We start from the raw sequence: 26212 nt of genomic DNA on the forward strand, positions 1-26212 counted from the left end.
CTAAGTCGAGTTGTGAATTTATAGTGGAAAGACATAACATGATGGTGCTTAGTTATGCACACTGTACACAGGGCTGCCAACTTTGGGCACCTACGGGCAATGTGCATGTGTGAGTGAATGGTGTGCGAGTGTGCCCTGCGATGGGCTGCCCCCCCATCCTGAGTTGCTCCCTGCCTCGTGCCCATTGCTTCCGCGATAGGCTCTGGACCGCCCGCGACCCAGTAGTAGGATACGCGGTTTGGAAAATGGATGGATGGATGTTACTAAAGGCAAACTTCCTGGAGGGGTTGGCTGGTTTTTGCGAGCGCGTGGGTCTAATCGTACGTGAGCGTATTTGCTATCGCAGGTTCTCTGCCTGGCGTTTGGCGTTTCGCGGCGTTCATACATCAGTACTGGTCAGGCAATATATCGCCGTCTAAGACAAAATGCCAGTGTACTGAGGTGCATGAAATTCTACAGAAGAAAATAATATACAATTCATTACTATCAACATCTCTGGATTAAATAGCGAGCCTGACTATAAAGTCCGCAGCGCCCGACGGATTCAGCGTGCGCTGCGTAGCACGCGCCTTATGGCATCACGTACTGTGCGTTGTTGCTAGGATACAGTAAACCGCTGTCGGCGCTTGCGTGCACCTCAGGACTGGGTTTAGCGTGATACCTAATAAATCATAACTTGCGAAAGGTAAGAATTCAAGCTTTACGTGCTTTTCCGTTTGGACCCTAAACTTTCTGCTCGTCGTCCGACCTATACCGCCACTGGCGTTTACAATCCAGGTGTCGATGGTGCTTCGATTATAAGATAAGATATTATCGATTATAAGATGAAAGCACTTGTTTGTGTGTGGCAGATCATTGTTGCACTGCTGCCTTTATGTCATGTCATTCTCAATACTTGTATCTTTCTTGCTTTTGTCTTAAGCCCGGGGCGCGTGACGCTGCGGCCGTCGCCATGGAGATCGTGTACGTGTACGCTAGGAGGCGCTGCCACTTCGGCCGTCCCTGTAACTTCTCAGACCGGCCGGCCGAGCTGCATGTGGACGTGCTGCCGGACCCGGCGCTGGCGGCCGACTTCATTCGCAGGGACCCCTGCGACGTGGCCGCGCAGGGCGCGCAGGAGATGTCGGAGCACGAGGTCGGGCAGAACGAAGCGAAGAGGCACCAACTTCGCCCTGCATGTTTCACACAACGTCTTTATCCTTTTCTTCCTTTTCTTTTAGTCTGTCTTCTTCCATTAGCGTCATGGGTAAGAAGTTGGTCTGGTGGTGTAAAAGTATGAAATTTAAATCCGCGTAGGGGAAATTTCTGTTGTACTGTCAGACGAGGGCTTTTGAAAAACACTTAAAACGCTTTTCAAAGTACCTAAAGAATATTCACCCCCCCCCCATACACACACATACATATATTTAACATAAAAGTAATATGCCTCATGCCTATTGCTTCTGGGATAGGCTCCAGACCCCCCGAGACCCAGCAAGATAAGCGGGTAGGAAAACGGATGGATGGATAGATGATAAACAATGATCATGATAAATGTAATATCTACATGCTTTTTCAGGTGAACACGGAGCGCTTTGAGTCAGAAGCTCGCGGGATAAACCATGTGGAGGGGGGCTGGCCCAAGGACATCAACCCCCAGGAAATGGAGCAGACCATTCGCTTCCGGAAGAAGGTGGAGAAGGACGAGAACTATCTCAACACTGTTATGCAGCTGGGAACTGTGAGTACCAAGCAGAGAAGATGGAGCGGTCGGGGTTTTATGCAGAAAATATAGCAAATGGTTCATGAAACCTTACTTTGTCCTTCACTGCCCTGTACAGCCCAAAACACTTCAACGCCATTATGTATAAACATACAAGAGCTGGTTGCAGTTCACTGCCAAAAATGAAACACCGGACAATATTATAGAAACTTGAGCAGAAACACTTCACTCTACAAAATTAAAGAACACAATAGAATTTACAGAAAACAGTCAGGTCAGGTCATTTTGGGGAGCAAGCATGTAGCTGCCCCCACCACACAGCGAAACTCCTCAGGATCCCGACCGGCGATTCCCCAAGGTAGATACACGGTTCAGTCCCACCTACCGCAGCCAGGTGTTACGTGGGCGTCCCACCTGGTCCAGCCACTTGGGTCCTCAGCATGGACGATCCTGCGAGCCGGATCACCCTCAGGGAAACGCGCCACATGGCCATAGTGCCGTAACTGACGCTCCCTCAATGTGCAGATAATGTGCCTCATTCAGGACTCCTCTAGCAACTGCTCATTCGACACAAAGTTTTCTTTGCAAGAAAACAGTGCAAAGACGTTTTAAAACAAGTAATGAATTTCATGTGCAAATGACTGCAAAGTATATGGGAAACACCACTAAGAGCAATGTGCAGATATTACAGACGCAGAACAGACCAGCAACCTGAAGTAGCACAACAACAAGCACTGTTGTTGACTGTACTGCATGTACTGGTATATAGCAGACAGACAATGAAGAGGAATGTCCAGACACAAGAAGAGGGGAATTGTCCCTGGGTGGAAAGATTGCACCTAGATGATGTGATTATTGAGAGAACATGCGAGAAACGTGAGAAACCCAGAGACGTACATCTTCCACTGATTCTGCGAATCAGCTCCTTGCATGACCCTGAGTCATGACCTCCCCACCTCCCTCACACAGCTCATGGAGCATTGCATTAAGCAGAACAACGCCATCGACATCTACCAGGAATACTTTGAGGATGAAGAGGAGATGGTGGACTCCAGGGAGCGTCCCTCAGCCAAGACCATTAATGTCTTCAGGTGCAATTACTTTACTTTCCGTTTTAACCCAAGCATCTTCTATATGCTGTGATTTTACGCCAACACATAACAGCCTTCATACAATGGCATGGGCAGCACCTCTGGGATCTGATCCAACTAGGGGTTGAATACAAGCCCATCTCACTCAAACCCTATATCCACTGCACACCCTGTGGGTATTCCTCTACAGGGACCCCAACGAGGTGAAGCGCACAGCCACCAGCCTATCCTGGCACCCAGACGGCAGCCGCAAGCTGGCCATCGCCTACTCCTGCCTGGAGTTCCAGCGGGCTGCCAAGAACATGAGCTTTGACTCCTACATATGGGACATCGGTGAGGCTGAACCAGCAATATGTTCCCGCTTTGACTGACCCGGTGCCAGGAAAGGGATGTCTTTCGGTCTGGTCTGTCAGAATAATCCCTAGTGATGGGCAAAATGACGCTTCATGAATCATTTGTTGTATTTTTTGACCCCATTTGTTCTAGAAAAAAAGGATACAAAGCATGCCCAAACGCAAACCAAGAGCACCATCTAGTGGGCTCAGCAAATACAGCAAATGGTTCATGAAGCGCCATTTTCACCATCACTAATAATCACTGACTAATATTATTATTTACTAGCTGATATCGAGTAGTGAAGGATATGGTGTCATAATCTGGTTGGGGTTCAAGTTGCAGGGAAACCCTGCTGTTGTTCCTTTCAGCAGGATACTTATCCTGCTCGATCCAGGAAAAAAATTGTGGTGAAACTGTAGGCTACTTTGGATCAAAACAAATACATTTTACTTGCAGACACATTTTAAATTAAGGTTTCAACAGCAGAACCTCAGCTTTTTGGTCACAGGTTCACTATCTAACAACCATCGGGATCAGACCCTTATCTCTCTGTCCCAACCGCAGAGAATCCCAGCTGTCCTGAGATGACCCTGAAACCGGCGTCCCCGCTTGTCTGCCTGGAGTATAATCCCAAAGACTCCCACATCCTGCTTGGAGGCAGCTACAACGGGCAGATAGGTGGGACGCTTGTTCAGAAAGTACCGGAAATCAGCCATGGTGTTCTGCAAGCTCGCTTTAGCAGTGCCATGAATGGAACTGTCTGTGTTCATTTGGGGCTTATGGAGCCCATGGATCGGTGCACATTTTGTTGTCGCTGGTGACTGCAGAGATCTTCAACTACATGTTTGACAGTGTAACATAAAAGCAGATTCAGATTTTGTCTTCTACGCTTTATGTTGAGATTATGTTGAATGCATGAGATTATTGATTTGCTGATGACATTTATGCTGCCTTGTAGGGATAATTTATCCTTTAATCCTAACTGGGTTGTTTGGCTACTACACAGGCTACTGGGATACCCGTAAAGGGAGCCAGCCGGTGGAGACCTCAGCAATCGAGCATGGTCACAGGGACCCCGTGTATAAGGCCATCTGGCTGCAGTCGAAGACTGGCACTGACACCTTCTCCGCCTCCACCGACGGCCAGGTGAGGGTCATCATCGCTTATGCCTGGCCGCCGTCGTGTTGGGAGATGATGCTCCTGTGCTCACGGCCGGATTCAGGAGTGGTCTGCTTAATCTTTCAGCCCGGGGTTTGGGGTTCGAGCCAGCTGAAGGGTTTTTGTCCACCATCTCCGCACAGGTGCTGTGGTGGGACATCCGGAAGATGAGCGAGCCCACCGAGAGGCTGGTGCTGGATCTCAGCAGAAAGGGCAACTTGGACAACGCGCTGGGTGCCATCTCCCTGGAGTTTGAGACCACCATGGTGGGGCCCATCACCGTTACCACATGGTAACCACGGTATTCTCACAAATTTTTGGGATCTGACTCCTCTATGCTTCCAACACGCTTAGCCAACGAAGTTCATGGTAGGGACGGAGCAGGGACTGGTGGTGTCCTGCAACCGCAAAGCCAAGACCCCAGCAGAGAAGATTGTTTGCACCTACAGTGGCCACCACGGTCCCATCTATGCCCTGCAAAGAAACCCCTTCTTCCCCAAGAACTTCCTGACTGTGGCGGACTGGACAGCACGCATCTGGTCTGAGGACATCAAAGAATCGTCCATCATGTGGACTAAGTAAGGGCCCACATTATGTAGTCTAAGCAGGGGCCTGTATTGTGTCTAATTGATTAGAGCTAAGTAGGAGCCTGTATGATGTGGACTTATTAAGGGTTATTTAACAACCTACGTTATGCAGACTAAGTTAGGTCTGAGTAAGGACCTGCATTATGCAGACTAAGTTAGGCTTAAGTAAGGACCTGTATTATGTTGACAAGGTCAGGCCTAAGTTAGGACTTGTGTTATGTAGTCTGGGCATGTAGCTACTTAGTTTAATTATGGGTTTAACGCCCTCCCCCCAAATTAGTTTGAACCCCCAATCCCCCCCCCAAATCGGTCAGCAAGTGTTACTGAGGGGCAACAATGCTAGACAGCACATGTAATTTATTTCTGGCTGCGGGTCTACCGAAGCAAAGGCCTGCTTTATTAAGGAGGTGTATGGTATGATGCAGGCGCATTGTCAGCGGTTAGAGGCACATCAGACGCACTGACAGGGACAGTGTCACTGCCGTCCGCTGCAGGTACCACGCGTCCTATCTGATGGACGGCTGCTGGAGCCCGGTCAGGCCCTCTGTCTTCTTCACCGTGAAGATGGACGGCACCCTGGATGTGTGGGATTACCTCTTCAAGCAGAATGACCCCACACTCAGCCTGAAGGTCTGAGCCCACCCCCCTCGTGGCCCCCCCAGTGTTGTTATAGGGTCCTCTGAATCCCACCCCCATGGCCGTCTAGTAATGTAGCAGTGATTACAGTGTATGACTCTGATCCATGTGCGTGTGTGTGTGCGTGTCTGCCTGTGTGTGTGTATGTGTGTGTGTGTGTGCGTGTCCCTGTGTGTGTGTGTATGCCTGTGTGTGTGTGTGTGTGTGTGTATGCCTGTGTGTGTGTGCCTGCGTGTGTGTGTCTCTGTGTGCATATGTGTCTCACACTCTCGTGCAGGTGAGTGACGAGGGCCTCTTCAGCCTGCGGGTCCAGGACAATGGGGCCCTGCTGGCCTGTGGATCCCAGTTGGGCACGGCCACGCTGCTGGAGGTCTCTCCGGACCTGAGCACCATGCAGAGGAATGAGAAGGCCCTGGCCACCGCGGTGAGGTGCCCCTCGGGCTGCCTGGGTGGCTGGGGGGGGTCACGCTGGATCAAGATGGGGTTTGGGGCGGCATGAGTAAGGGGAGAGCATTCCAGTTGTCCAGGAAAATGTGTGGTCAGAATGAGGAACTCCTTACAGGGAACATCCCCGCTCCATGCTGGCATGTGGCTCAGCGGGTTAGGATGTTGTTTCTGTAATCAGAAGGTTGCTGGTTCAAATCCCAGGGTCGGCAAAAGGGTATTCACTATTGGGCTTGTGAGTGAGGCCCTTAGCCCCCAACTTCTCCAGGGATGGGCTGACCCTGCTTTTGATAAACATGTCTGCCATATAATTATGTATTCAGGGAAGTTAACTTTGGTCTAATTACATGATATACATTATAAATATACACTATATTGACAAAGGTATTAGGACGCCTGCCTTTACACACATGTGAACTTTAATGACATCCCTCCCATTCTTAATACACAGGCTTTAATATGGAGTTGGCCCACCCTTTGCAACTATAACAGCTTAAGCTCTCCTGGGAAGGCTGTCCACAAGCTAAGGAGTGTGTTTGTGGGAATGTTTGACCATTCATCCAGGAGAGCCTTTGTGAGGTCAGGCACTGATGTGGGACGAGAAGGCCTGGCTCGCAGTCTCCGCTCTAATTCATCCCAAAGGTGTTCTGTCGGGTTGAGGTCAGGGCTCTCTGCAGGCCAATCAAGTTCCTCCACACCAGACTCACTCATCCATGTCCTTATGGACCTTGCTTTGTGCACCGGCGCTCAGTCGTGTTGGAACAGGAAGGGGCCATCCCCAAATTGTTCTCATAAAGTATTAAGTTGTCCAAAATGGCTGCAGCATTAAAAGCCAAGCCCAACCCCTGAAAAACAACCCCACACCATAATCCCCCCTCCACCAAACTTCACACTTGCAGTCTGGCAAGTAACGTTCTCCTGGCAACCGCCAAACACAGACTCATCCATCGGTTTACCAGACAGAGAAGCGTGATTCGTCACTCCACAGAACACGTCTACACTCCTCTACAGTCCAGTGGCAGTGTGCTTTACACCACTGCATCCGGCACTTTGCATTGCACTTGGTGATGTAAGGCTTGGATGCAGCTGCTCGGCCATGGAAACCCATTCCATGAAGTTCTCTACGCACTGTTCTTCAGCTAATCTGAAGGCCGCACGAAGTTTGGAGGTCTGTAGCTATTGACTCTGCAGACAGTTGGCGATTCTGCACACTGTGCCTCAGCATGCGTTGTCCCCGCTCTGTTATTTTACATGGCCTGTTGCTGTTATTCCCAATTTCTTCCACTTTGTTGTAATACCACTAAGAGTTGAGTGTGGAACATTTGGTAGTGAGAAATTTTCACAAATAGACTTATTGCACAGGTGGCATCCAATCACGGTACCACCCTTGAATTCACTGAGCTCCTGAGAGCGACCCATTCTTTCACAAATATTTGTAGAAGCAGACTCTATGCCTATGTGCTTGGTTTTATACACCTTTGGCTATGGAAGTGATTGGAACACCTGAATTCAGTGATTTGGAGGGGTGTCCCAATATTTTTGGCAATGTAATGTATGTAATTTACTTTGATTAATTTAAAACTGAAGGATAATAAATACTCGAAAATTTCAACCCTGATACAGTTTGAAATGTTACTAAAGGCAAAGGTGTATGTTACGTCACTCTTGGGTACAGTACAGCAGCTGAGCTTAAGCACTGACACCTGCAGATGTTCGAGCGCGAGACCAAGCGGGAGAAGATCCTGGAGGCTCGGCAGAGGGAGATGCGGGTAAAGGAGCGGAGCCGCTCGGAGCAGAGCAAGGAGGACGAAGGCCGGGATGCCGACGCCGGGGAAGAGAGCACCGAGCAGCTGCTGGCCCGCGCAGAGAGGGAGTTCTTCGAGATTGTGGGGGCGGAGCTGAAGAAGAGGGAACTGGAGGCGGGGCAGGAGCAGGTCGGAGAGGGAGAGGTCAGTCAGAAGCATGGCCGCCGAATATAACCTGCGTTTCCGGGAGGGGCACGTAGCTTACGTAATAACTGAGCTGTGCGCTCAGGCCCACTACCACCTGGACTGTCCCACGGCATCCTGTCTAATTTGCGGTGTCTTCCTCTCCAGGAGAAGGATGTCTGTGACGAGAAGCACCTCTGAGGATGTGCAGCATGAGACTGCCACACCATCAAGTCATCAGGGAGCAGTACAAGTGTTTATTTAATGTAAAGAGGCGACACATGAATCATACACCAGGGTGAGCTGAACAGGGACGCGGGAACTGTGTCTGAAACCAAAGGGCATTTCTCTCCTCTGTGACCTCGCCTCTGATTCGCGCTCTCACCTCCATCGAGGGCAACAGGGATTATGGGTAGAAAAGAAGGAGAAAAATGACTATGAAAGCAGCACATAGCAGGCATGTAGCCACACAGTTACATTACAGGTCTGTTCTTCCCCTGAAATTTGTTTAACTCAAATTACAAGTCTGAACCCTCCTTGAAATTTGCTTTCGGTGAAATCTACCGAGCCCCTCAGTTAGCGAAATATACTGACAGGGCCGTCCCCCCCCAGTTGGTAAGATCGACTAATGGGGGCCCCAAGATATTTTTCTGGCTATTAACCTGGTTCACCACAGAGTTTAATACAGGACTGAAACTCGATTACGGTACTAATGTTTTAAAAATTTAAATCAGCTGGGACGCACCGAAAATTTCCCCTAACGATTAGCCACAACAGGATTAGCCGTAACCATATATAACTCCCGGAGCCGTCACGGGCCAAAGACGCCCAAGGCCTGCGAGACATCGATACGCCGCCTGTTCACGGCGTGCAGTCAGCGCCCTGTGACGTGATTCTTTCTCCCCATGATGGAGAGCTGCCCAGTGCTGCGCAGAGGTCACTGACGTATACAGGGCACTGTAACTTACGCTCTCGGAGGCGAGTACCCGCTAATGAGCTACGTTATATGCGTGTGTGCGCTACAAAGCTGTCTTATACGCAACAATGAAATGTCTATTAGTAGACCTGTTGTCATGAGATTGTTTGCCTATTCATTGCAAAATGACTTGCAGTTGTAAAAGTTTCCCTGAACTGTCTAAACTGTGTGTTTATTTATAGACATGTGACATGGGTTGTCTTTGAATTATGCATCTCCCTTATTGTCTTACATCTTATCTTAATTGAAATGATTGCATCCCCCACAATGCATTGCGAGGTCAGGCAGACAAAGGCCTCTTTACAGCACAGTTTACACAGTATAGGGATAAAGGCTTCACTGATAACACACACCTGCTACTAACTGATCCTCCTGGTGAGCAGAAGCACTTACACAGTTTGGATCGTTCCACAGCTGTGGGGGTGGGGGTTACACAGAGAGTCATGTGACTGGCCCCATAACAGGTTGGATAAGTTTGTTGGGCCAGGTGAAGGCAACACATAAAAGATACAGAAGGTATCTCTTACAACTTTTTATTTGTTCATTCTTGAACACAGCAAAGCCTCATAATCTTCAGGGTACATGCAAAAAACAGCATTAACACCTTCAACATGGACCATACCAAATGGCATGCTATAGGAGGAAGGTTTTTAAACTTCTACCTAACCACTCCCGAATCTGAGGTGCTTTTACGAATGCAGAAAACAATAAATCTATGGAGCTTTTCAGTCATGCCAGTCATGCTGCCTCGTGGTGTACCTGGTGGCACAGTAATAAGGACAGTTGTGGCTGCGGACGTGCCGCGCGCACAGCGTGCATTGCGCGTCACGCTGCTGCATTACCGGCTCGACAGGTCGGATTCTGGGACACTGACAATGGCCCCCGTGCAAAGTATCCGCACCGATTGTTTCTTTTCAGACAACAAACTTCCTTTCCTACCAACAATTACTCCACTTTTTGTTGAGCGATATGAATTTAAAGTAGACTTTCTAAATATGAACGAAAGAAGCAAATATATTTGCACGTACAGATGCACATCTTGACGAATAAGCTTTTCACCTGCATGGCAGGCAGCATAAGCGCCACGCGGAGCTCCGCATGCGCCCCTTGGGGACCCCGCCGGATGCAGTGCCTCTGCCTGCCAGCAGGTGGCGTAGCGGTCCCCCGAAGCTCCCGCGTCCGTCTCCCCTCCTACACCAAGCGTGTCATTGTGTACGCCTGGCTGCAGATCTCCAAGGGGAGCCGGGGGGAGCAGCCGAGAGGCGCTCGGGAGGGGACTGAGAGCTCGCCGTCATATACCGCAGCTTCACCTAGGTCGGGCGGCGCACGGGACGCGGGGAGAAGCCCGACACAACATGCGGCTCCGTGGGCTTTGAAAACATCCTGAGCGTCACTGGGTTCTACGGGACCATCTAAGCGGACCCTGCGGTGCTTTAGGCTCGATCGGGAGCCGCACTGCCGCTGTATCTTACGGGCAGCCAAGCGCCAGCGCAGGTGAACCCGCCGGACGGTGCGCCGGTCCTCTGCGGGGGCATTGATGGGCGAGGAGGACCGCGACCCCCCAACGAGAGCAGCGCGAGCCAGCGGGAGTCATGAAGGACGCCGGGGAGTCAAAGGAGCAGCAGCTAACGGTAGTGCAATTTCGGTCTTTTTTAAAATACAGACATTAAATGTTGAGCTGCCATAAAAAACCAATATGGGAGAATAGCAGGGAAACGGTATTTTGTTTCGGAACCTCTTATGAATTGTAATATAACGAGGATATGAACAGTAAAAACACTACTAATATGCATTACTAATACATGCATATATTTCAATCAGAAACCCCATTAAATACCATCTTCAGGTATTCAGTGTGCTTCAGCGCTGCACTGGGGCATTTTGCGGAGCAGTAACTTACCCCCCCCATTAATACAGGCTGACAAACTGCGTGCAGAGTGAGGAAAGTCCGTCCCGCTTTGGTTAGGGCGCAGTCACCTGCCGGCCCCGAATTATATATAATGTGCAGTGGTGTAATATATTAAAATCAAGGCTTGGACGATGTTTTAAACAGTAGCCGCCCTCTGCTGTTATTAGAAGGTCCGAAGCGCCGTTTGATAAGAGCCTGAATATCGTGTTCAGACTCTGCGGCGCCCCCTGGGTACTGTGCGGGGTGCTGCATGTCTGACTGCTGCTCTTCCCCCCCCCATGACAAGGTTGCCCTGCGAATCCGACCCCTTAGCGAAGTGGAGATGGAGGAGTCCACCACCATCGTGGCCCATCGGGTGGACGACCAGGTGAGCGATTCCCATACCCTGTCCTCTGCTGGGGGGGATCTCATGGGCCAGGGGTACCATATTTTCCAGGGTGGCGGTCACTCAGTTCCTGTGTCACACATGTAGCCACATATTAAAATGCTGGATTTGAACCCTCCCCCCCCCCCGAAATGTGTTTGTTACCAGTCACGCAAGTAGCCAGGTGCTGAGAGGGGTCAGTAGGGTTGCCAGATTTCCTGTAAAATTTCTTTCTGGCTTTGGGCCTGTCCTGGGCAATCGCATTAACGTGTTATTGGCTTCTGTAGATCCAGGATTTTTGGGAGGGCCTCTGATAGGCTTATGTAAGGCTGTCCCGGGGCGGAGGGTGCTGAAGTTCATCACACAGGTGGCTCACTTAGATCCCAGAGTAACAGACCGTGAGGCGACCGCGTGTGATGATGCTGAGGATGATGATGCTGAGGCTGATGATGCTGGAGGTAATCCACTTTACAGCCAGCAGGGGGACCAGAGAGGTCCGTGGAAGGACTGGTCCCCACGTCGTGGCATGTTTAACTGGAAGGGAGGTTTTACTGCACGTTGCGTGGACTGTAAACCGGAGGCCCAGCGCGTTCCTGACAAACACCGGCAGCTGGCTGGTTATTTTTTAACCGGTTACCAGGCGAATGGTCCTGGCTGCCAATGAGCAAATTTGCAGCTATATTCACGATGTCAACAAACGGGCCCTTAGAAACTGTCATGGCAACCATCACAGGACGTTTCATAAGCCACTCAGGGGGAAGAGGCACAGGGACAAACATCGAGGATGGATAAGGAATGGAGTTTGATGTCCTTTAACAAAAGAACGCTGGGCCTGGATTGTTTTAAAAAGGCTAGAGGATAGAGACGTCGCCGCCTTAAATACAGCAGCTTCCGCCTTAAGAGCAGAAAGTGGAACACAGCTGTAATGTGGGAGAAGGGGGCCGATTCCCTGCCCGAAATCCCGCTCACACTGGCTGCCTTTGCCACCCTCATGGATTCACTCATGCACCAAGACACACGCCGTGGGCACAAGTGTGCAAAGAGGCATTTAACCCCCCCTGCATGGCAGTGCCGCTCTGACAAATTCGCTTGCGAAACTCTTTCCATATGGTGAACATCTTGGTTATCTGCTTTATGCGGGCTGAAATCCCCAGGAAGGCAATGAGCTTAGAAGGTTCCAGAAGGCCTACAGCCACCGCCACCTGCTCCGGTCATCCCACCACAGCGGGCTGCTAAATCATCAACAGCTCCCCCAGTCTTTCAGCGTACCGTTGGCCCTTATTTGGGTGAAGGAGTCCCCCCAGCTGGCATCATAATTACTAACCTAATTACCGAGATCTGACCTGTCAACACCAGCGGCTTCCCTATTGGTTATCTTCATGCTAGTGTACAGCACTGTATTCACGCTCGGAGGTCACGAGTATCAGCAGAAAGTGTCAGGAAACTGTCCGAAAGCATGAGCTACACTCTTTACCCAACTGTCATTTTTACCATGTTTCATCAACCAGGATGAAATTACCCAGAAACATATTGCAGCAGTAATTATTCCTGCTGGTGTTTCTGTCAGATTTTTGCTCGTCCAGTAGCAGCAGCAGCCTTGACTGAACCAGATCAGTATCATGACATTTTATTTATTAAGAAGACACTTTGGCCAAAGTGACATGCACATTTCCTGAGAAAGCAGGATCAGACAGTTCCTGTATGGATTAAGGGCCTTGTTTAAGTGAAATCGCTCTGTGGATTGTGGGATTTAAACTGACGACCTACTGGTCAAGGGCACTGTGATACTGGTGCTGGGTGGCGCCCACCTGAGGAGGCGGGGCATAAACGAGCACACCGCTCTCAGGAGGCATGTGGCTCCAGATCCACATGGCCTCGATCCCGCCACGTTCCGGGCAAGTTCTTTACCGTCAGCGGACCTGTGCTGGAGCCGTAACTCCCACGGTAGCTCATTCAATTACAGAGGGACTAATTGGGTGCGTGAGGTAAGAGTTTCCCCACTGCCTCCATGAGAGTCGATTTGCCTCTAATTTTAGCTGCGCTCCCAAACCCATCTGGAATCGCAACTAGCCTCTGATTCTCAGGTGAAATCCATCAGTAATCAGGGACTCGGAAAACAGAAGTTTGCGGATGGTGTTGGGTAGAGGAGAGCTTGAAGCCAGGGGGTGTGTCTCGCATCCTGAGGTCAGAAGCCGGGGGTCCGCTGGGGTTGTCGTGTTTCCTGTTAACTTTAGATGAGCTCCAGTTACATCTGAGTCTTGGGGGGGGGTTGGTCATTAAATCGCACTGTCCCACTGGGGAAAAAGCTGGGGTGAGCTGTTGTAAATACAAGTTATTAGTGTTTTCTAACGACTGTGGCCCAGGTTGTGTTTGGTCGCATGGTAGCCACGGTGACAGGGCTGTGGACGGACAGGCAGGCCGCTTATCCGGGACATGACGCTAGGCCTCTTCGGCACGGGAGCGGAGCAGCGCTCCGGCAGCCCCGCCCATAGGATGTGGCGCCCGCTGCGTTAAAGGCCGTTAAGCTGCTCGCCAGCTGATGGCACATGCTTGGTAGCCAGGCCCTGTCTCCATGGTGACGCCCGGGGCAGGGCTGGCCTCTTGTTTGGCTCCGGTGCACTGTAAGGACTATGGGGCGGACGTCAAACCTGCTGGGGGGCGAAAGGAAGGGGAGGGAGGGTAGCTCAGGGGAGGTCATAGCAGCACTGCGACACTGCCGAGACACGGGCGCACGGTTTTCATTCAAAATAAAAATGGGGAGGAGTGAAAAACAGAAGGAATGGGGGGGCTCTGCTGAGGAGTGACGTGGGGCGACGGCACAAAGGTTTCATTCATTCATTGCCCCCCACTGCACCTAGGACTTCACCTGATAAGATTGTGCCTTGGGTTTGCAAAGCCTCTCACCCAGTTTGGACAGCAGTTGCTGAACCCGGACCGACCTGTCATGGCGTGAGGGGGGGGTTACAGTGCGTAGTGCAGCGCTGTGTTGGCCCCCCTTTTCTCTGCACGCCAATAAAGGAGGGCCATATGTCTTTGCTGGGTCTTTGTTCCTATAGAGCTAGAAGGCCACTCTGTGTCTCTGCTTTGGCGGGGGGGGGGTTGTTTTAAAGGTGCAGTGTCCGCATCACGTGGTTGTTGTGGTAAGAGAGGGGGTCCATGTGCGGATAGCCATGGCTAACCTGTTCTGGGGGTGGGAGCACCAGGCCTGTGATACCTAACCCACCACTGAGCTTCCCAGCACTGCGTGGGGGGGAGTAGATGAAGCTGTAGGGGAGGGTCGACACTCTGGGAACACTGGGTATACTGGGTGTACGGGGAACGTTGTGTTCTTGTAGTGACCCAAGCTTGGCAGGCGTGTTTAAGTCGTGTGTGCTGAGAATGCTGAATATGTTTGCTTTCATTGGAGTGGCTTTCTGTGTGTGTGTGTGTGTGTGTGTGTGTGTCCTCGCACACATGCCTGTAGTCTCTGCAGTCAGCCTGTGTAATGTACCACACACTGTGACTCTGACTTGCGTAACTCCCCTCCTTGGTACTCCTTACACAGCAGGAAGCATGGAACTTTCTGGCACCCCCCAGCATGCACCATTTCTCCCTTTCTCCCTGGCCAGGTTCTTTGTCAGCATTTTTTTAAAGCCTGGTCCTGCGAAACTCAATTAGCCAACTGAAGCATAACAATGTGTTTGTGGTTCTCCGTCCTGTTTTACACCCCACGGCCCGGGGCCACAGGGGACCTTGGGGGCCTGTGGGGGGAGAATTAAGGTATGAGTCATAACTGCCCTGCACCCCAGCAGGGATGGAGAGGACTGCCGTAACAAACGGATCCCAATGGAGTACAACCGCCACCTCAACACTTCATATTCATGAGTTGTTTTAACATTACTGCGGCGGTTACGTACCCAGAGTTGCACCCTATAAACACCTTTAGGGGTAAGACAAACGCTACACTTTAGCCTGTGGCTCTGTCACACTTATGATATGCTTTTCCTGGTAGGTGCTGAAAGATAAATGAAGCCAAAAGGTATACCGAGTAACTGCAAATAGCCGTACAATGATGAGTCACATCTTAGACACTCCGCAGTCAACTGTCTGGTCTTCCAGTCCTCTGCAATTCAAGGGGTGTGATACGTCATGGAGTAGCACTCATGACTGGTGCCCTGGAGGGGTGTGGAGTGGGGGAGGGGGGTCGGAGAAACCACTTCAGGGCCTGTCTCTCTCCGTTATTGTCACTTGCCATCTTGAGAGCTCCCGAGTGTGTCATTGTCACCTGACTGGTGGGTCTTGTCATGTCATTAACGCCCAATCAGGCTGTTTTGATGCAGGGGCGGGGGCCACACTCCTAATGGATTAATCAGGCTGGCACTAGCCCCTTGGGTCCCCTCTGCTGGTTATACTGGGGGGCAGTTAGGGACCAGGCCATACAGGCCCCCCATGCTACACTTTCACCTAAATCCCTCACGTATCTGTAAATGGCTGTTAGAGCTTTACCATGTGTCGCACATACCAGCCTGATGATCTGGAGAGGAGGACTCATCCTTCATCCTGCCACCTGCTACTTATGAAATATTTATCATTATATTATATTGTTACTTTTTACCCTGCCGTAGCTTGTTGGCTTTTCCTTTTCGCCACTTACTTTGACGTACGGCATGAACACAGAGTTCTTCGGTCGAAAGGGACCCGATTCTGCTCTAGACCTGAGATGCCAAGGATCCGTCTGTATCAATAAGCTGCAGTATTAAGATACTAGCTGTGTAAATATCCGTTAAAAACCCTCGACGCCGTTGCTGTAAATTCATCCTCTTTAGAGCTGCGTCCAGCCCTGCCAGTTAGCGTTTACGTTTATTTATTTAACAGCAGCTTTTGTCAAAAGTGACTTATGTGTGAGTAGAGCTTTGGGTCACGGCGTCGAGTGGTCCCAGAGCAGTCAGGGTGAAGATGATAAGCCCCCCCCAGAAACCACAAACTCTTGGTTTTGTTTTGGATCGATGAGGAATCTGTCTGGGGGGGACGGAGCTCCTGCCATAAATTTAGCAGGCCGTGAAACACTCGTCGCCATAGCGGCTGGATGGCGCTGACCCCCCTTAGCACCACGCCACGTGCCGGAGGGGTGGGGGCTGGCAGAAGGGTTACATTAGGGCACCGTATCTGAAACTAGGCACCGCGGATCAGGTATGCAGCCCGTCCGCTGAACCCATGAAAGGGGAAACGTCGTCGACGGTTCAGGTCTTGGGTTTGCCATCTCCCAAGATGGCCGCAGCTTGGGGATGGAAAGACTGACTCCATGATGTCACTGCCGAAAGGGTGATATCATCCCCGACGGTAACGTTCGGTACCCTCCTGTTGTTAAGTGTGAATCGCTGGTGCCGCAAATAGGGAGGAGCCAGGTAGTTGTGTTGCAACGAATGGCCAAACGGAGGCAGGACTACTACACTATAGCAACAGAAAGGGGCGGGGCCTCTGCATTCATTGCATCAAAGGATATATGTAAATATCTAATGTAATGTATCAAAGGATGGGGACAGAAAGGGCGGGGTAATCAATTAATTGGCTAATGTATCAAAGGATGGGAACTGAAAGGGGCGGTGCTATGCATTTATTAGTCAATGTGTGCAGGGAGGGGCAGAAAAGTGGGCGGGGCCATAATATTGCAAACTGCGATGAACTGAAATTTATATTTAGGGCTGCAACAACTACTCAATAATGCTGATAATGATCAATAATGCTGATAAAGATCAATAATAAAAATAGTGTCATTGATTGGTTGCATTTTTATGGTTTGCTTTGTAATTCGTGTATATTGACTCCACCTAGCAATGTTAACGCTGGTGTGTGTTAAGCCCAGTTCATGCATGGCTCTGCGTGGTGTTATGGTCCCAGAGCGCTCACGTCCGAGGGAGCAAATGTCTGCGGTTGGCACATGCATACAGAAATCCCACCAGATAAGAAGAGGGCAGATGTTTTGCAACAAACACAAATGTAGTGAAATGGGTAAACGTTTATGAACAGTTTTAAAGTTGTTACTAGGATCAAGACGTATTACAGTAACATGGTGCACCATGGCGGTTTGAAATTTTGCCGACAGGATGAGCCAGCGCCCCCCCCAGTCGGTGATTTTAAATATCAAGATTCAAAAATATTGGAATAGCATTGCTTTTGAAAATACCATAAAAATGTATTGTGGTGTAAAGGGCAATCATTAGCAAGATTATGGCAACGGATCTTTGCTTCTAAGCCTCTTTGTCACTTAAAAGAGAGATTCTCTGCATTTTTTATTACAGTTGTGAAAAAAATCTGTTCAATTCAATTATATTTGTATAGCATATTTTCCATTGTGTCCAAGTGCTTTACATTATCTCTGCCTAAAGGCCCCAGTCTGTAAGCCTAAGCAACTGGAGGAGGCGGGACTAAGACATCTAATTAGCTGGTCCCGCCTCCTACAATTACTTGGACTCACCTGCTGTAGAATCTGATTGGTTATCTCTTTGAAACAATAATTTTTCCTTCTGCCCTTAGAACACCTTCGTGTAAGAGAAACTCCCATGAGCTGGTGTGGTATGGAGTGCAGGTCTAATAAACTATTGCAGCTCAACTAGGCAGGAGAGATGTGGGGGACACAGGCACGAGGAATCACTGAGCACCAGCAATGCAACAGCACATGGGACACGTGAAGCCATATGACCGCACTGGGTGGGGGGGCAGGCACGAGGAATCACTGAGCACCAGCACTGCAACAGCACATGGGACACGTGAAGCCATATGACCGCACTGGGTGGGGGGGCAGGCACGAGGAATCACTGAGCACCAGCACTGCAACAGCACATGGGACACGTGAAGCCATATGACCGCACTGGGTGGGGGGGCAGGCACGAGGAATCACTGAGCACCAGCACTGCAACAGCACATGGGACACGTGAAGCCATATGACCGCACTGGGTGGGGGGGCAGGCACGAGGAATCACTGAGCACCAGCACTGCAACAGCACATGGGACACGTGAAGCCATATGACCGCACTGGGTGGGGGGGCAGGCACGAGGAATCACTGAGCACCAGCACTGCAACAGCACATGGGACACGTGAAGCCATATGACCGCACTGGGTGGGGGCGCAGGCAGGAGGAATCACTGAGCACCAGCAGTGCAACAGCACATGGGACGCGTGAAGCCAGAGTGACAGCACTGGGTGGGGGGGCAGGCAGGAGGAATCCCTGAGCACCAGCACTGCAAGAACACATGGGACACGTGAAGCCAGAGTGACAGCACTGGGTGGGGGGGCAGGCATGAGGAATCCCTGAGCACCAGCAGTGCAACAGGACATGGGACACATGAAGCCAGAGTGACAGCACTGGGTGGGGGGGCAGGCAGGAGGAATCCCTGAGCACCAGCACTGCAAGAACACATGGGACACGTGAAGCCAGAGTGACAGCACTGGGTGGGGGGGCAGGCAGGAGGAATCCCTGAGCACCAGCAGTGCAACAGGACATGGGACACGTGAAGCCAGAGTGATCACACTGGGTGGGGGGGCAGGCAGGAGGAATCCCTGAGCACCAGCACTGCAACAGCACATGGGACACGTGAAGCCAGAGTGACAGCACTGGGTGGGGGGGCAGGCAGGAGGAATCCCTGAGCACCAGCACTGCAACAGCACATGGGACTCGTGAAGCCAGAGTGACCGCACTGGGTGGGGGGGCAGGCAGGAGGAATCGCTGAGCACCAGCACTGCAACAGGACATGGGACACGTGAAGCCAGAGTGACCGCACTGGGTGGGGGGGCAGGCAGGAGGAATTCCTGAGCACCAGCACTGCAACAGCACATGGGACGCGTGAAGCCAGAGTGACCGCACTGGGTGGGGGGGCAGGCAGGAGGAATCCCTGAGCACCAGCACTGCAACAGCACATGGGACTCGTGAAGCCAGAGTGACCACACTGGGTGGGGGGGCAGGCAGGAGGAATCCCTGAGCACCAGCACTGCAACAGGACATGGGACACGTGAAGCCAGAGTGACCGCACTGGGTGGGGGGGCAGGCAGGAGGAATCCCTGAGCACCAGCACTGCAACAGGACATGGGACACGTGAAGCCAGAGTGACCGCACTGGGTGGGGGGGCAGGCAGGAGGAATTCCTGAGCACCAGCACTGCAACAGCACATGGGACACGTGAAGCCAGAGTGACCGCACTGGGTGGGGGGGCAGGCAGGAGGAATCCCTGAGCACCAGCACTGCAACTGCACATGGGACTCGTGAAGCCAGAGTGACAGCACTGTATGTGTGTGTGCGTGTATGCGAGTGGGTGTGTCTGCGTACACTCTGGAGCATTTGGTAAGCGTGTCATGCTGCTCAGTTACAGCCCCCTCTCTCCTATCATTAAGGGCGCAGACCCCCCCTCCCCCCCACTTGCCATCATTAGCAAAACAGCAACAGGTGGCCAGGAGTCTGTCATTGGGACTCTGCCGCCTAGGCAACTGCAGCGTCGCCGGGGGGATGTAGATGTAAAGGCGGGGGAGTGGGGGTGGGGGGGGGGCATACACATAGAGCAACCATTGCACCTCCCTTCCTGGCCCGGTTCAGAGAGTCCCGCTGCTGTTTAGTGCCTGGACTGATCCTGCAGGGTCCTGGAAGCAGAACCCAGGGCCCAGGGTCCCTGTCGGCTTCCAGCAGCCGAGTCCATCTTCTCTATGCGTGACTTTTCAGCTGCTTTCAACACGACAAGCCTTGGCGCAGCAGTGTGTGTGACCGCAAAGCTGCCCAGGAAGGCTCGGCTGTTGGACCATTGAGTGCCCTGATGGTCTGAACCTCCTCAGTAATTTTCACGGTCCTGACTCAGCTAAGGAGCAGAATAAAAATCACCTTGAAAGATGAAGCTTGGAGGGGATTCCGTTTTTTAGCTACTATGAAGTTCCCCTCTTATGGGTAAGGTCCCCTGCTAGGGGCGTGGCAAATGCTGGCTGTGGTGGGTGTAGAGAGGGGGGTGCTGTGCGACCCCCAGCCCCTTGCTGCCTAGAGGGAGGCTGCCTTTTCCACACACTGCCAAATCCCAGCTCATATACAACTGAGCGACTTCTCTGAGAACAGCAGCGTTTTCTTTGTGGTCAAAGGCTGGTTCTTATAAAGAAGGTTATCACAGGACATCTACATCCCCAGGACAGATTTACGTTTCATGTATTGATCTGACACTTTTAGCCAAAGCAGCTTGCAATCAACGGAAGAGTTACAGGTTTTTTTTATAAACATGTGCTCCGTGGGATTTGAACCCACACCCTTCACATTGCTAGCACTCTGCAAGAGCTGCCCTGTTTGTCTTGCCCTCGAAAGGCATGTATGTCATATTGTTATTGACATTATTATAGGATGCCATCTGATCCAGGGTGTCTCCCGCATTTTATCCCATGCTTCCTGGGTCACAGTGACCCCTGCTGGATGGGATGGATGTGGTTATGTTGCCACAATACCCCATGACTGTGAGGATGGACTGCATCTTTATTCGCGCCCCTGCGCTTTTCCAGCACGCGAGCAAAGAATGTTTACTTAATGTTATATAGCAAAAGTGCTTATATGTACATGTAGAAATCCGGAACATACACAAGGTTTGTATATCTCTGAACAGAAAAACAGAAAACTGGATGAAAATATTTATCCAGGATCATGTGAGCTTGGAGTCTGTTTCTGGAAGCTCAGGACATGTATCACTGGGAAGAGATGAAAAATGATAAACTGTGAAATTTGAACTACACATTTACTACTTATCCAGAAATCTAGGTTAAAGGAGGGGTGACTTTTAGGACTGTGCTGAGTCTGAATTACTCTGAAAATGGCAGAATATTAAGAAATATTGTTCAGGCATATGGATGAAGGTGTCCGCCTGTGTCATCGTCACCGAATTTCCATCTGACGGCCCTGTGCCTGTCGCCGCCAGTATCACACCTCCACGGTTCCTAGCAACAGCACAGTGCCTGGAACACTGCTCATGACTCAGCACTTGGGGGGGGGGTTCTTGGTGCCAGGACACTGTCCACACCTGTGCTGTGCCTCCGGCAGGAATGTGGGGGTGCTCAGAGTCGCCAAGGATTGCGGGCGGCCCAGGCGCTTCGAGTCCATTTTTGGCCATTGCGGAGATCCCACTTTTCCTAAAAACCGCTGTCGTGCAAGTCCCATCGGCCGGTGCAGAAGCTGAGGTCGGGGGGGGGGGAAGGTGATCATTCTTGGGGAGGCTTTGAAAGAAGTTTCTGGAAAACATCACAGCCTGAGTTGGTGCGCCTTTCTTACAGTAAATGTTCGCATTTCCAGTGATCTATTTTTTTTTCCTGAAGAGCACAGAGGACAACAAGTCCGTTTTCAGCCGTGCCCCCCACCTGGGTGAATGTAACACGCCCCCCCCCCCCCCCCCCGTTCAAAATGGCAGCAGATAATCAGGCACAGCACAAGGCTCTCGCATGCACAGGGTCATATAAGATAGAGGTTTAATATCTCAGTGAGGGTCACACTTTCTGCAGAGTTGTGTGCGACGTGTCCACGCCCCCTAGCTGTTCGACGCGGTCGTTACGGCCTTCCACACTCCCCCAGCCTCTGTGCAAACAAACCTCCATCTCCTTCTCTAGTTTGTGGCCCAGTGTCCCTGAAAGCTGTCCTTAGGCTGCCCTTCCCTGTTTCCCTGACGGTTTTGTGTACTTGATCGTTCCTCCCCATCACTGGAGCAGCACTCTCTGCTGCGTAGTTTGGCTTCGTCTGGGACGAGAGCAGAAAGCACACAGTTTTCTTCCTCCCCGGACAGCCCTGGCCTGAGCTCTGATTGGCTGTTGGCACAGAGTCACATGATGACGGTATGGATGCTTTAAAGGGCAAGTGTATGGAAATGTAGAAGCTGCTTCTCCTTCGGGGACACAGACCGGACCATGGGCCCGGTCAGATCCCAGGCAGTTTATGCGTAGATCAATGTGTTGACTTTTTTTTTTTTTTAATATTTCATATATGGTGTGGGGGGGGGCGTGTGGCTCAGCAAGTTAGGACTCGTTTAGGACCAGTTTAAACCTCAGGATCAGCAGAGTGATGTCATCGCTGGTCCTGAAAGCAATGCCCTTACCCCCCTGAGCGAGGCCCTTACCCCCCTAAGCGAGGCCCTTACCCTCCTGAGCGAGGCCCTTACCCTCCTGAGCGAGGCCCTTACCCCCCTGAGCGAGGCCCTTACCCCCCTGAGCGAGGCCCTTACCCCCCTGAGCGAGGCCCTTACCCTCCTGAGCGAGGCCCTTACCCCCCTGAGCGAGGCCCTTACCCCCCTGAGCGAGGCCCTTACCCTCCTGAGCGAGGCCCTTACCCCCTGAGCGAGGCCCTTACCCCCCTGAGCGAGGCCCTTACCCCCCTGAGCGAGGCCCTTACCCCCCTGAGCGAGGCCCTTACCCCCCCTGAGCGAGGCCCTTACCCCCCTGAGCGAGACCCTTACCTCCAGTTGCTCCAGGATCGGGCTAAATCAGGTAAAAACAGTATGATCTCTGCTGTTGTTTTATGGAGGACTGGATTATGTAATAAGACTTTTCCGTCACGAAAACTAAACCCCCACTCACCCCTTCAAACACCCCGACCCCCCAGATTCAGCATATTAAAAATGATCCTGACAGCTTTTGGTTGTGGAGCCTCGCGTGCATGCTAGCTGGGGGGTTTGGAAAGCCCCCCCCACTCATGAAAGTTTAATGTGCGATCGCAGACGGCGCAGCTGGCAAGCGTAGCGGCGACGTTCCGCTAACCTCGTAACCCGTGCCAAACGCCGCCAGCTGCCATCGCCGAAGGGAAGTTCGCTTTCAGCACCTGCCGTCTCCGGCTGCCGTGTGACGAGTTACCTGAACCCTCTGGGGCCGGTGGATTAATGAGGAGCCCCCCCCCCCCCCCCCCCCCCGTACCACGAGTGGCACCTTTGCTGCTCGGGAATCACAATCCTGACCCAGTTTGCTCACCATGACGATCCCAGTGACTATGGCTCTATCTGAGAAGGACATATTTTCCATTTTCTCACGACTGTCCGTGCCTCTGTTTTTGTGGGCGGAGGTGAAGCCTGTGTTTTTACTTACAGAAAGGGTGTTTTGGGGGGTGGGCCTGCTGTTTGTCATGACCCCCTGACCCCCACCCTGACCCCCTGAGCACAGTGCTGCCCTGTGGTTTGGCAGTCTGACGGGCTGCCCTTCTGGGCGTGTGGGTCGGCCGCCGCGGTCACCTTTCTTTGGTATGTCCTGCCGTCGGGTCAGGCTGTGAAAGTCTGTTTGTTATGCCAGCAAGTCACTCCTACAGAAGAACCTGATGGTGATGCTGAGCACCCAGAACTGTCTGAGGATATTGGGTATGGGGGGGGGACACTTATTTAATGAAAAGTGAGGGCTCAGCTGGCTGAAGCAGTACCTCTGCTGCTGTGTCTGTAGGTCGTGGTCTGTGTGTGTGTGTGTCTGGGTGTGTCTGTCTACGTGTGTCTGCGTTTGCTTGTCTGGGTGTGCTTGTCTGGGTGTGTCTGTGTGTGTGTCTGCGTGTGCTTGTCTGCGTGAGTCTGTCTGCGTTTGCTTGTCTGGGTGTGTGTGTCTGCGTGTGCTTGTCTGCGTGTGCTTGTCTGGGTGTGTCTGTCTGCGTGTGTCTGTCTGCGTTTGCTTGTCTGGGTGTGTGTGTCTGCGTGAGTCTGTTTGCGTGTGCTTGTCTGGGTGTGTCTGTGTGTGTGTTTGTCTGCGTGTGTCTGTCTGCGTGTGTCTGTCTGCGTTTGCTTGTCTGCGTGTGTCTGTCTGCGTTGGCTTGTCTGGGTGTGTCTGTGTGTGTGTTTGTCTGCGTGTGTCTGTCTGCGTGTACTTGTCTGGGTGTGTCTGTCTGCGTTTGCTTGTCTGCGTGTGTCTGTCTGCGTTTGCTTGTCTGGGTGTGTCTGTGTGTGTGCTTGTCTGCGTGAGTCTGTCTGCGTGTGCTTGTCTGGGTCCGTCTGTCTGCGTGTGCTTGTCTGCGTGAGTCTGTCTGCGTGTGTGTGTTTGTCTGCGTGAGTCTGTCTGCGTGTGTGTGTGTTTGTCTGCATGTGCTTGTCTGCGTGAGTCTGTCTGAGTGTGCTTGTCTGCGTGAGTCTGTCTGCATGTGTGTTTGTCTGGGTGTGTGTTTGGGTGTGTCTGTGTGTGTGTGCTTGTCTTGGTGCGTCTGTCTGCGTGTGCTTGTCTTGGTGCGTCTGTCAGCGTGTGCTTGTCTGCATGAGTCTGTCTGCGTGTGCTTGTCTTGGTGCGTCTGTCTGCGTGTGCTTGTCTGCGTGAGTCTGTCTACGTGTGCTTGTCTGCGTGAGTCTGTCTGCGTGTGCTTGTCTTGGTGCGTCTGTCTGCGTGCGCTTGTCTGCGTGCGTCTGTCTGCGTGTGCTTGTTTGAGTGTGTCTGTCTGCGGTTGCAGCTGACAGGATTTCCTGTCTGGATGCCAGCGTCATGCTTGGAGGAACCCACAGAAACTTGACTGGGACTCCTGACCTTTGGCGTGACCTTTGACTGGGACTCCTGACCTTTGGTGTGACCCCGGACATATGCGAAACCCCAGAGGTGGCCCCCTCACTTCTGTAGCTGTGCCCCCTTCCCCCACATTCACAGGTCATTGAAGCAGTCACCTGCTCTTCTTTCCTTCCGCGTCGTCTCATCCTCCATCTGGAACCAACACTACTGACACCTGTAGCCGCGGTGACCAGCTGCCGTGCGGTGCTGTGTTTCAATTGGATGTTCGCCCGTATAGCTTTGTACCTCCAGGATTTGAACGCATTTCCTGGTGCCGTTCCTGCTCCTTATCCCCTACGTTTCTCACTGCAGAGCTCAAACGCCCTCAGCTCCGGGATCTTCTGGGGTTCGGCTGTTGTCATGCAGAATGCCATTTCTGCTCTTGTCCTTCCGCCCATAAGCAGGCTGTAAAGTTTATATTATTTTAAAGAGGAGCGAGTCAGTCACTAAATCTCCAGGCATTGACTGTTCGGTTGCCAAGTAATGAGTCCCTGGGGGGATGTGAAGTTTGGCCTAGATAAACATACTCCTGTGATAAGGCTGCCACTAACGACTATTTTTCTATTGATTATTCTATTGACTATTTTACCGATGGGTTGTTTAATCTAAACTATTACTTTTCCTCATCAAATAGACTGTATGTTATTGCGGTGTTTTTGGACGCAGACTTTTCAGCTCTAAACGTAGGGACTTGGAAATCCTGCTTTGATCGCTCACTCTAATATTCCGTGTGATGACGTCATCATTTTTTCAGCGGTGGCTACGGGATGGGTGCGAATATGCGGTTTTCGCGGCTAGCTCTGCATTCAACTTATGAGATATCCGCCGTTTTGAATAATTTATTTATACTTGATTTTCTTATTTTTTACCGGATCAAAATCGGTTCAGTATTCGCGGAGCAACAACAATTTGAAAATAAGGTAACTTTCACGCACTAAATAAAAATCGAAAGAATCGTGGGGCATCGATTATTTGTGCACAGGCATATTTATTGCACCCTAAATGTGAAAATTGCCAACTATGATGACGATTGATGCATGCCCACACTATACAATCGTGTGCCCACTTCTGGATGATTGAAGATTGAAGGGATTTTATGTGCTGTACGGAGGATGGATCAATGTCACGTGACCACCGATCTGGCTCCTGATTGGTTGGACATCATGCCAGTTAATGTAGATACCCCTAAGTAAATTTTCATTTCAACATTCAAAAACAAGAATCACTAAAATTGGTTAGATATTGGCAAAGTTATGGTTGTTTAAGTGCACCATACCCTATTTACAATTTCTTACATTTATTGAATGAGGCGCAGGCTGCCCTCCGCCTATGCAGAGCGAAGTTGTTCTAAGTATTCACAGTTTTTTCTGCAGTTCTAATTGTAATTACATTAGAACAAAAATCCGATTTCAGGCATATTAAATCTTAAATATCTCTGGTTCTGTTAAAGATATATTGACAAATGAGGTATAATTTTTTATGGTTTTTAATCTCCTTCCATTAAAATAGGTGTGAAGTTAATCAAGACACCTTGGTGAAAAATTTCCAAGTCCCTACTAAACGGACATTATTTCCGCCCACAATTCCATACGGAAATTAGTAGTATGCCTA

The 26212-nt window shown here is 51.2% G+C and overlaps 2 protein-coding genes across 2 annotated transcripts in view; both read left to right on the plus strand.

Annotated features, from left to right (window-relative positions):
• Positions 1-594: 594 nt before the first annotated feature.
• On the plus strand, positions 595-9042 carry dnai2b (dynein, axonemal, intermediate chain 2b). The gene is made up of 13 exons (XM_049015911.1): positions 595-685; positions 923-1135; positions 1559-1720; positions 2672-2793; positions 2984-3126; positions 3694-3807; positions 4136-4275; positions 4431-4553; positions 4642-4865; positions 5369-5504; positions 5788-5934; positions 7664-7903; positions 8051-9042. Exons 2-13 carry the CDS (start codon positions 953-955, stop codon positions 8081-8083), a joined length of 1767 nt encoding a protein of 588 aa, XP_048871868.1. The 5' UTR covers positions 595-685; positions 923-952; the 3' UTR covers positions 8084-9042.
• Positions 9043-10049: 1007 nt separating this feature from the next.
• kif19 (kinesin family member 19) overlaps positions 10050-26212 on the plus strand; it is a 35451-nt gene continuing 19288 nt past the window's right edge. The window contains 2 exon segments of the mRNA XM_049015854.1: positions 10050-10489; positions 11054-11134. Of these exon segments, the coding sequence (XP_048871811.1) occupies positions 10451-10489; positions 11054-11134 (120 nt within the window). The 5' untranslated portion in view covers positions 10050-10450.

Source organism: Brienomyrus brachyistius, chromosome 5 (assembly GCF_023856365.1).
Source record: "Brienomyrus brachyistius isolate T26 chromosome 5, BBRACH_0.4, whole genome shotgun sequence".
Classification (NCBI taxonomy): domain Eukaryota; kingdom Metazoa; phylum Chordata; class Actinopteri; order Osteoglossiformes; family Mormyridae; genus Brienomyrus; species Brienomyrus brachyistius.

Coding starts and splice junctions, on each gene's coding strand:
- dnai2b (XM_049015911.1), top strand. CDS start 953: ATGGAGATCGTGTACGTGTACGCTAGGAGGCGCTGCCACTTCGGCCGT. Junction 2,794..2,983: donor AAGACCATTAATGTCTTCAG/GTGCAATTACTT, acceptor ATTCCTCTACAG/GGACCCCAACGAGGTGAAGC. Junction 5,935..7,663: donor AGAAGGCCCTGGCCACCGCG/GTGAGGTGCCCC, acceptor TGACACCTGCAG/ATGTTCGAGCGCGAGACCAA.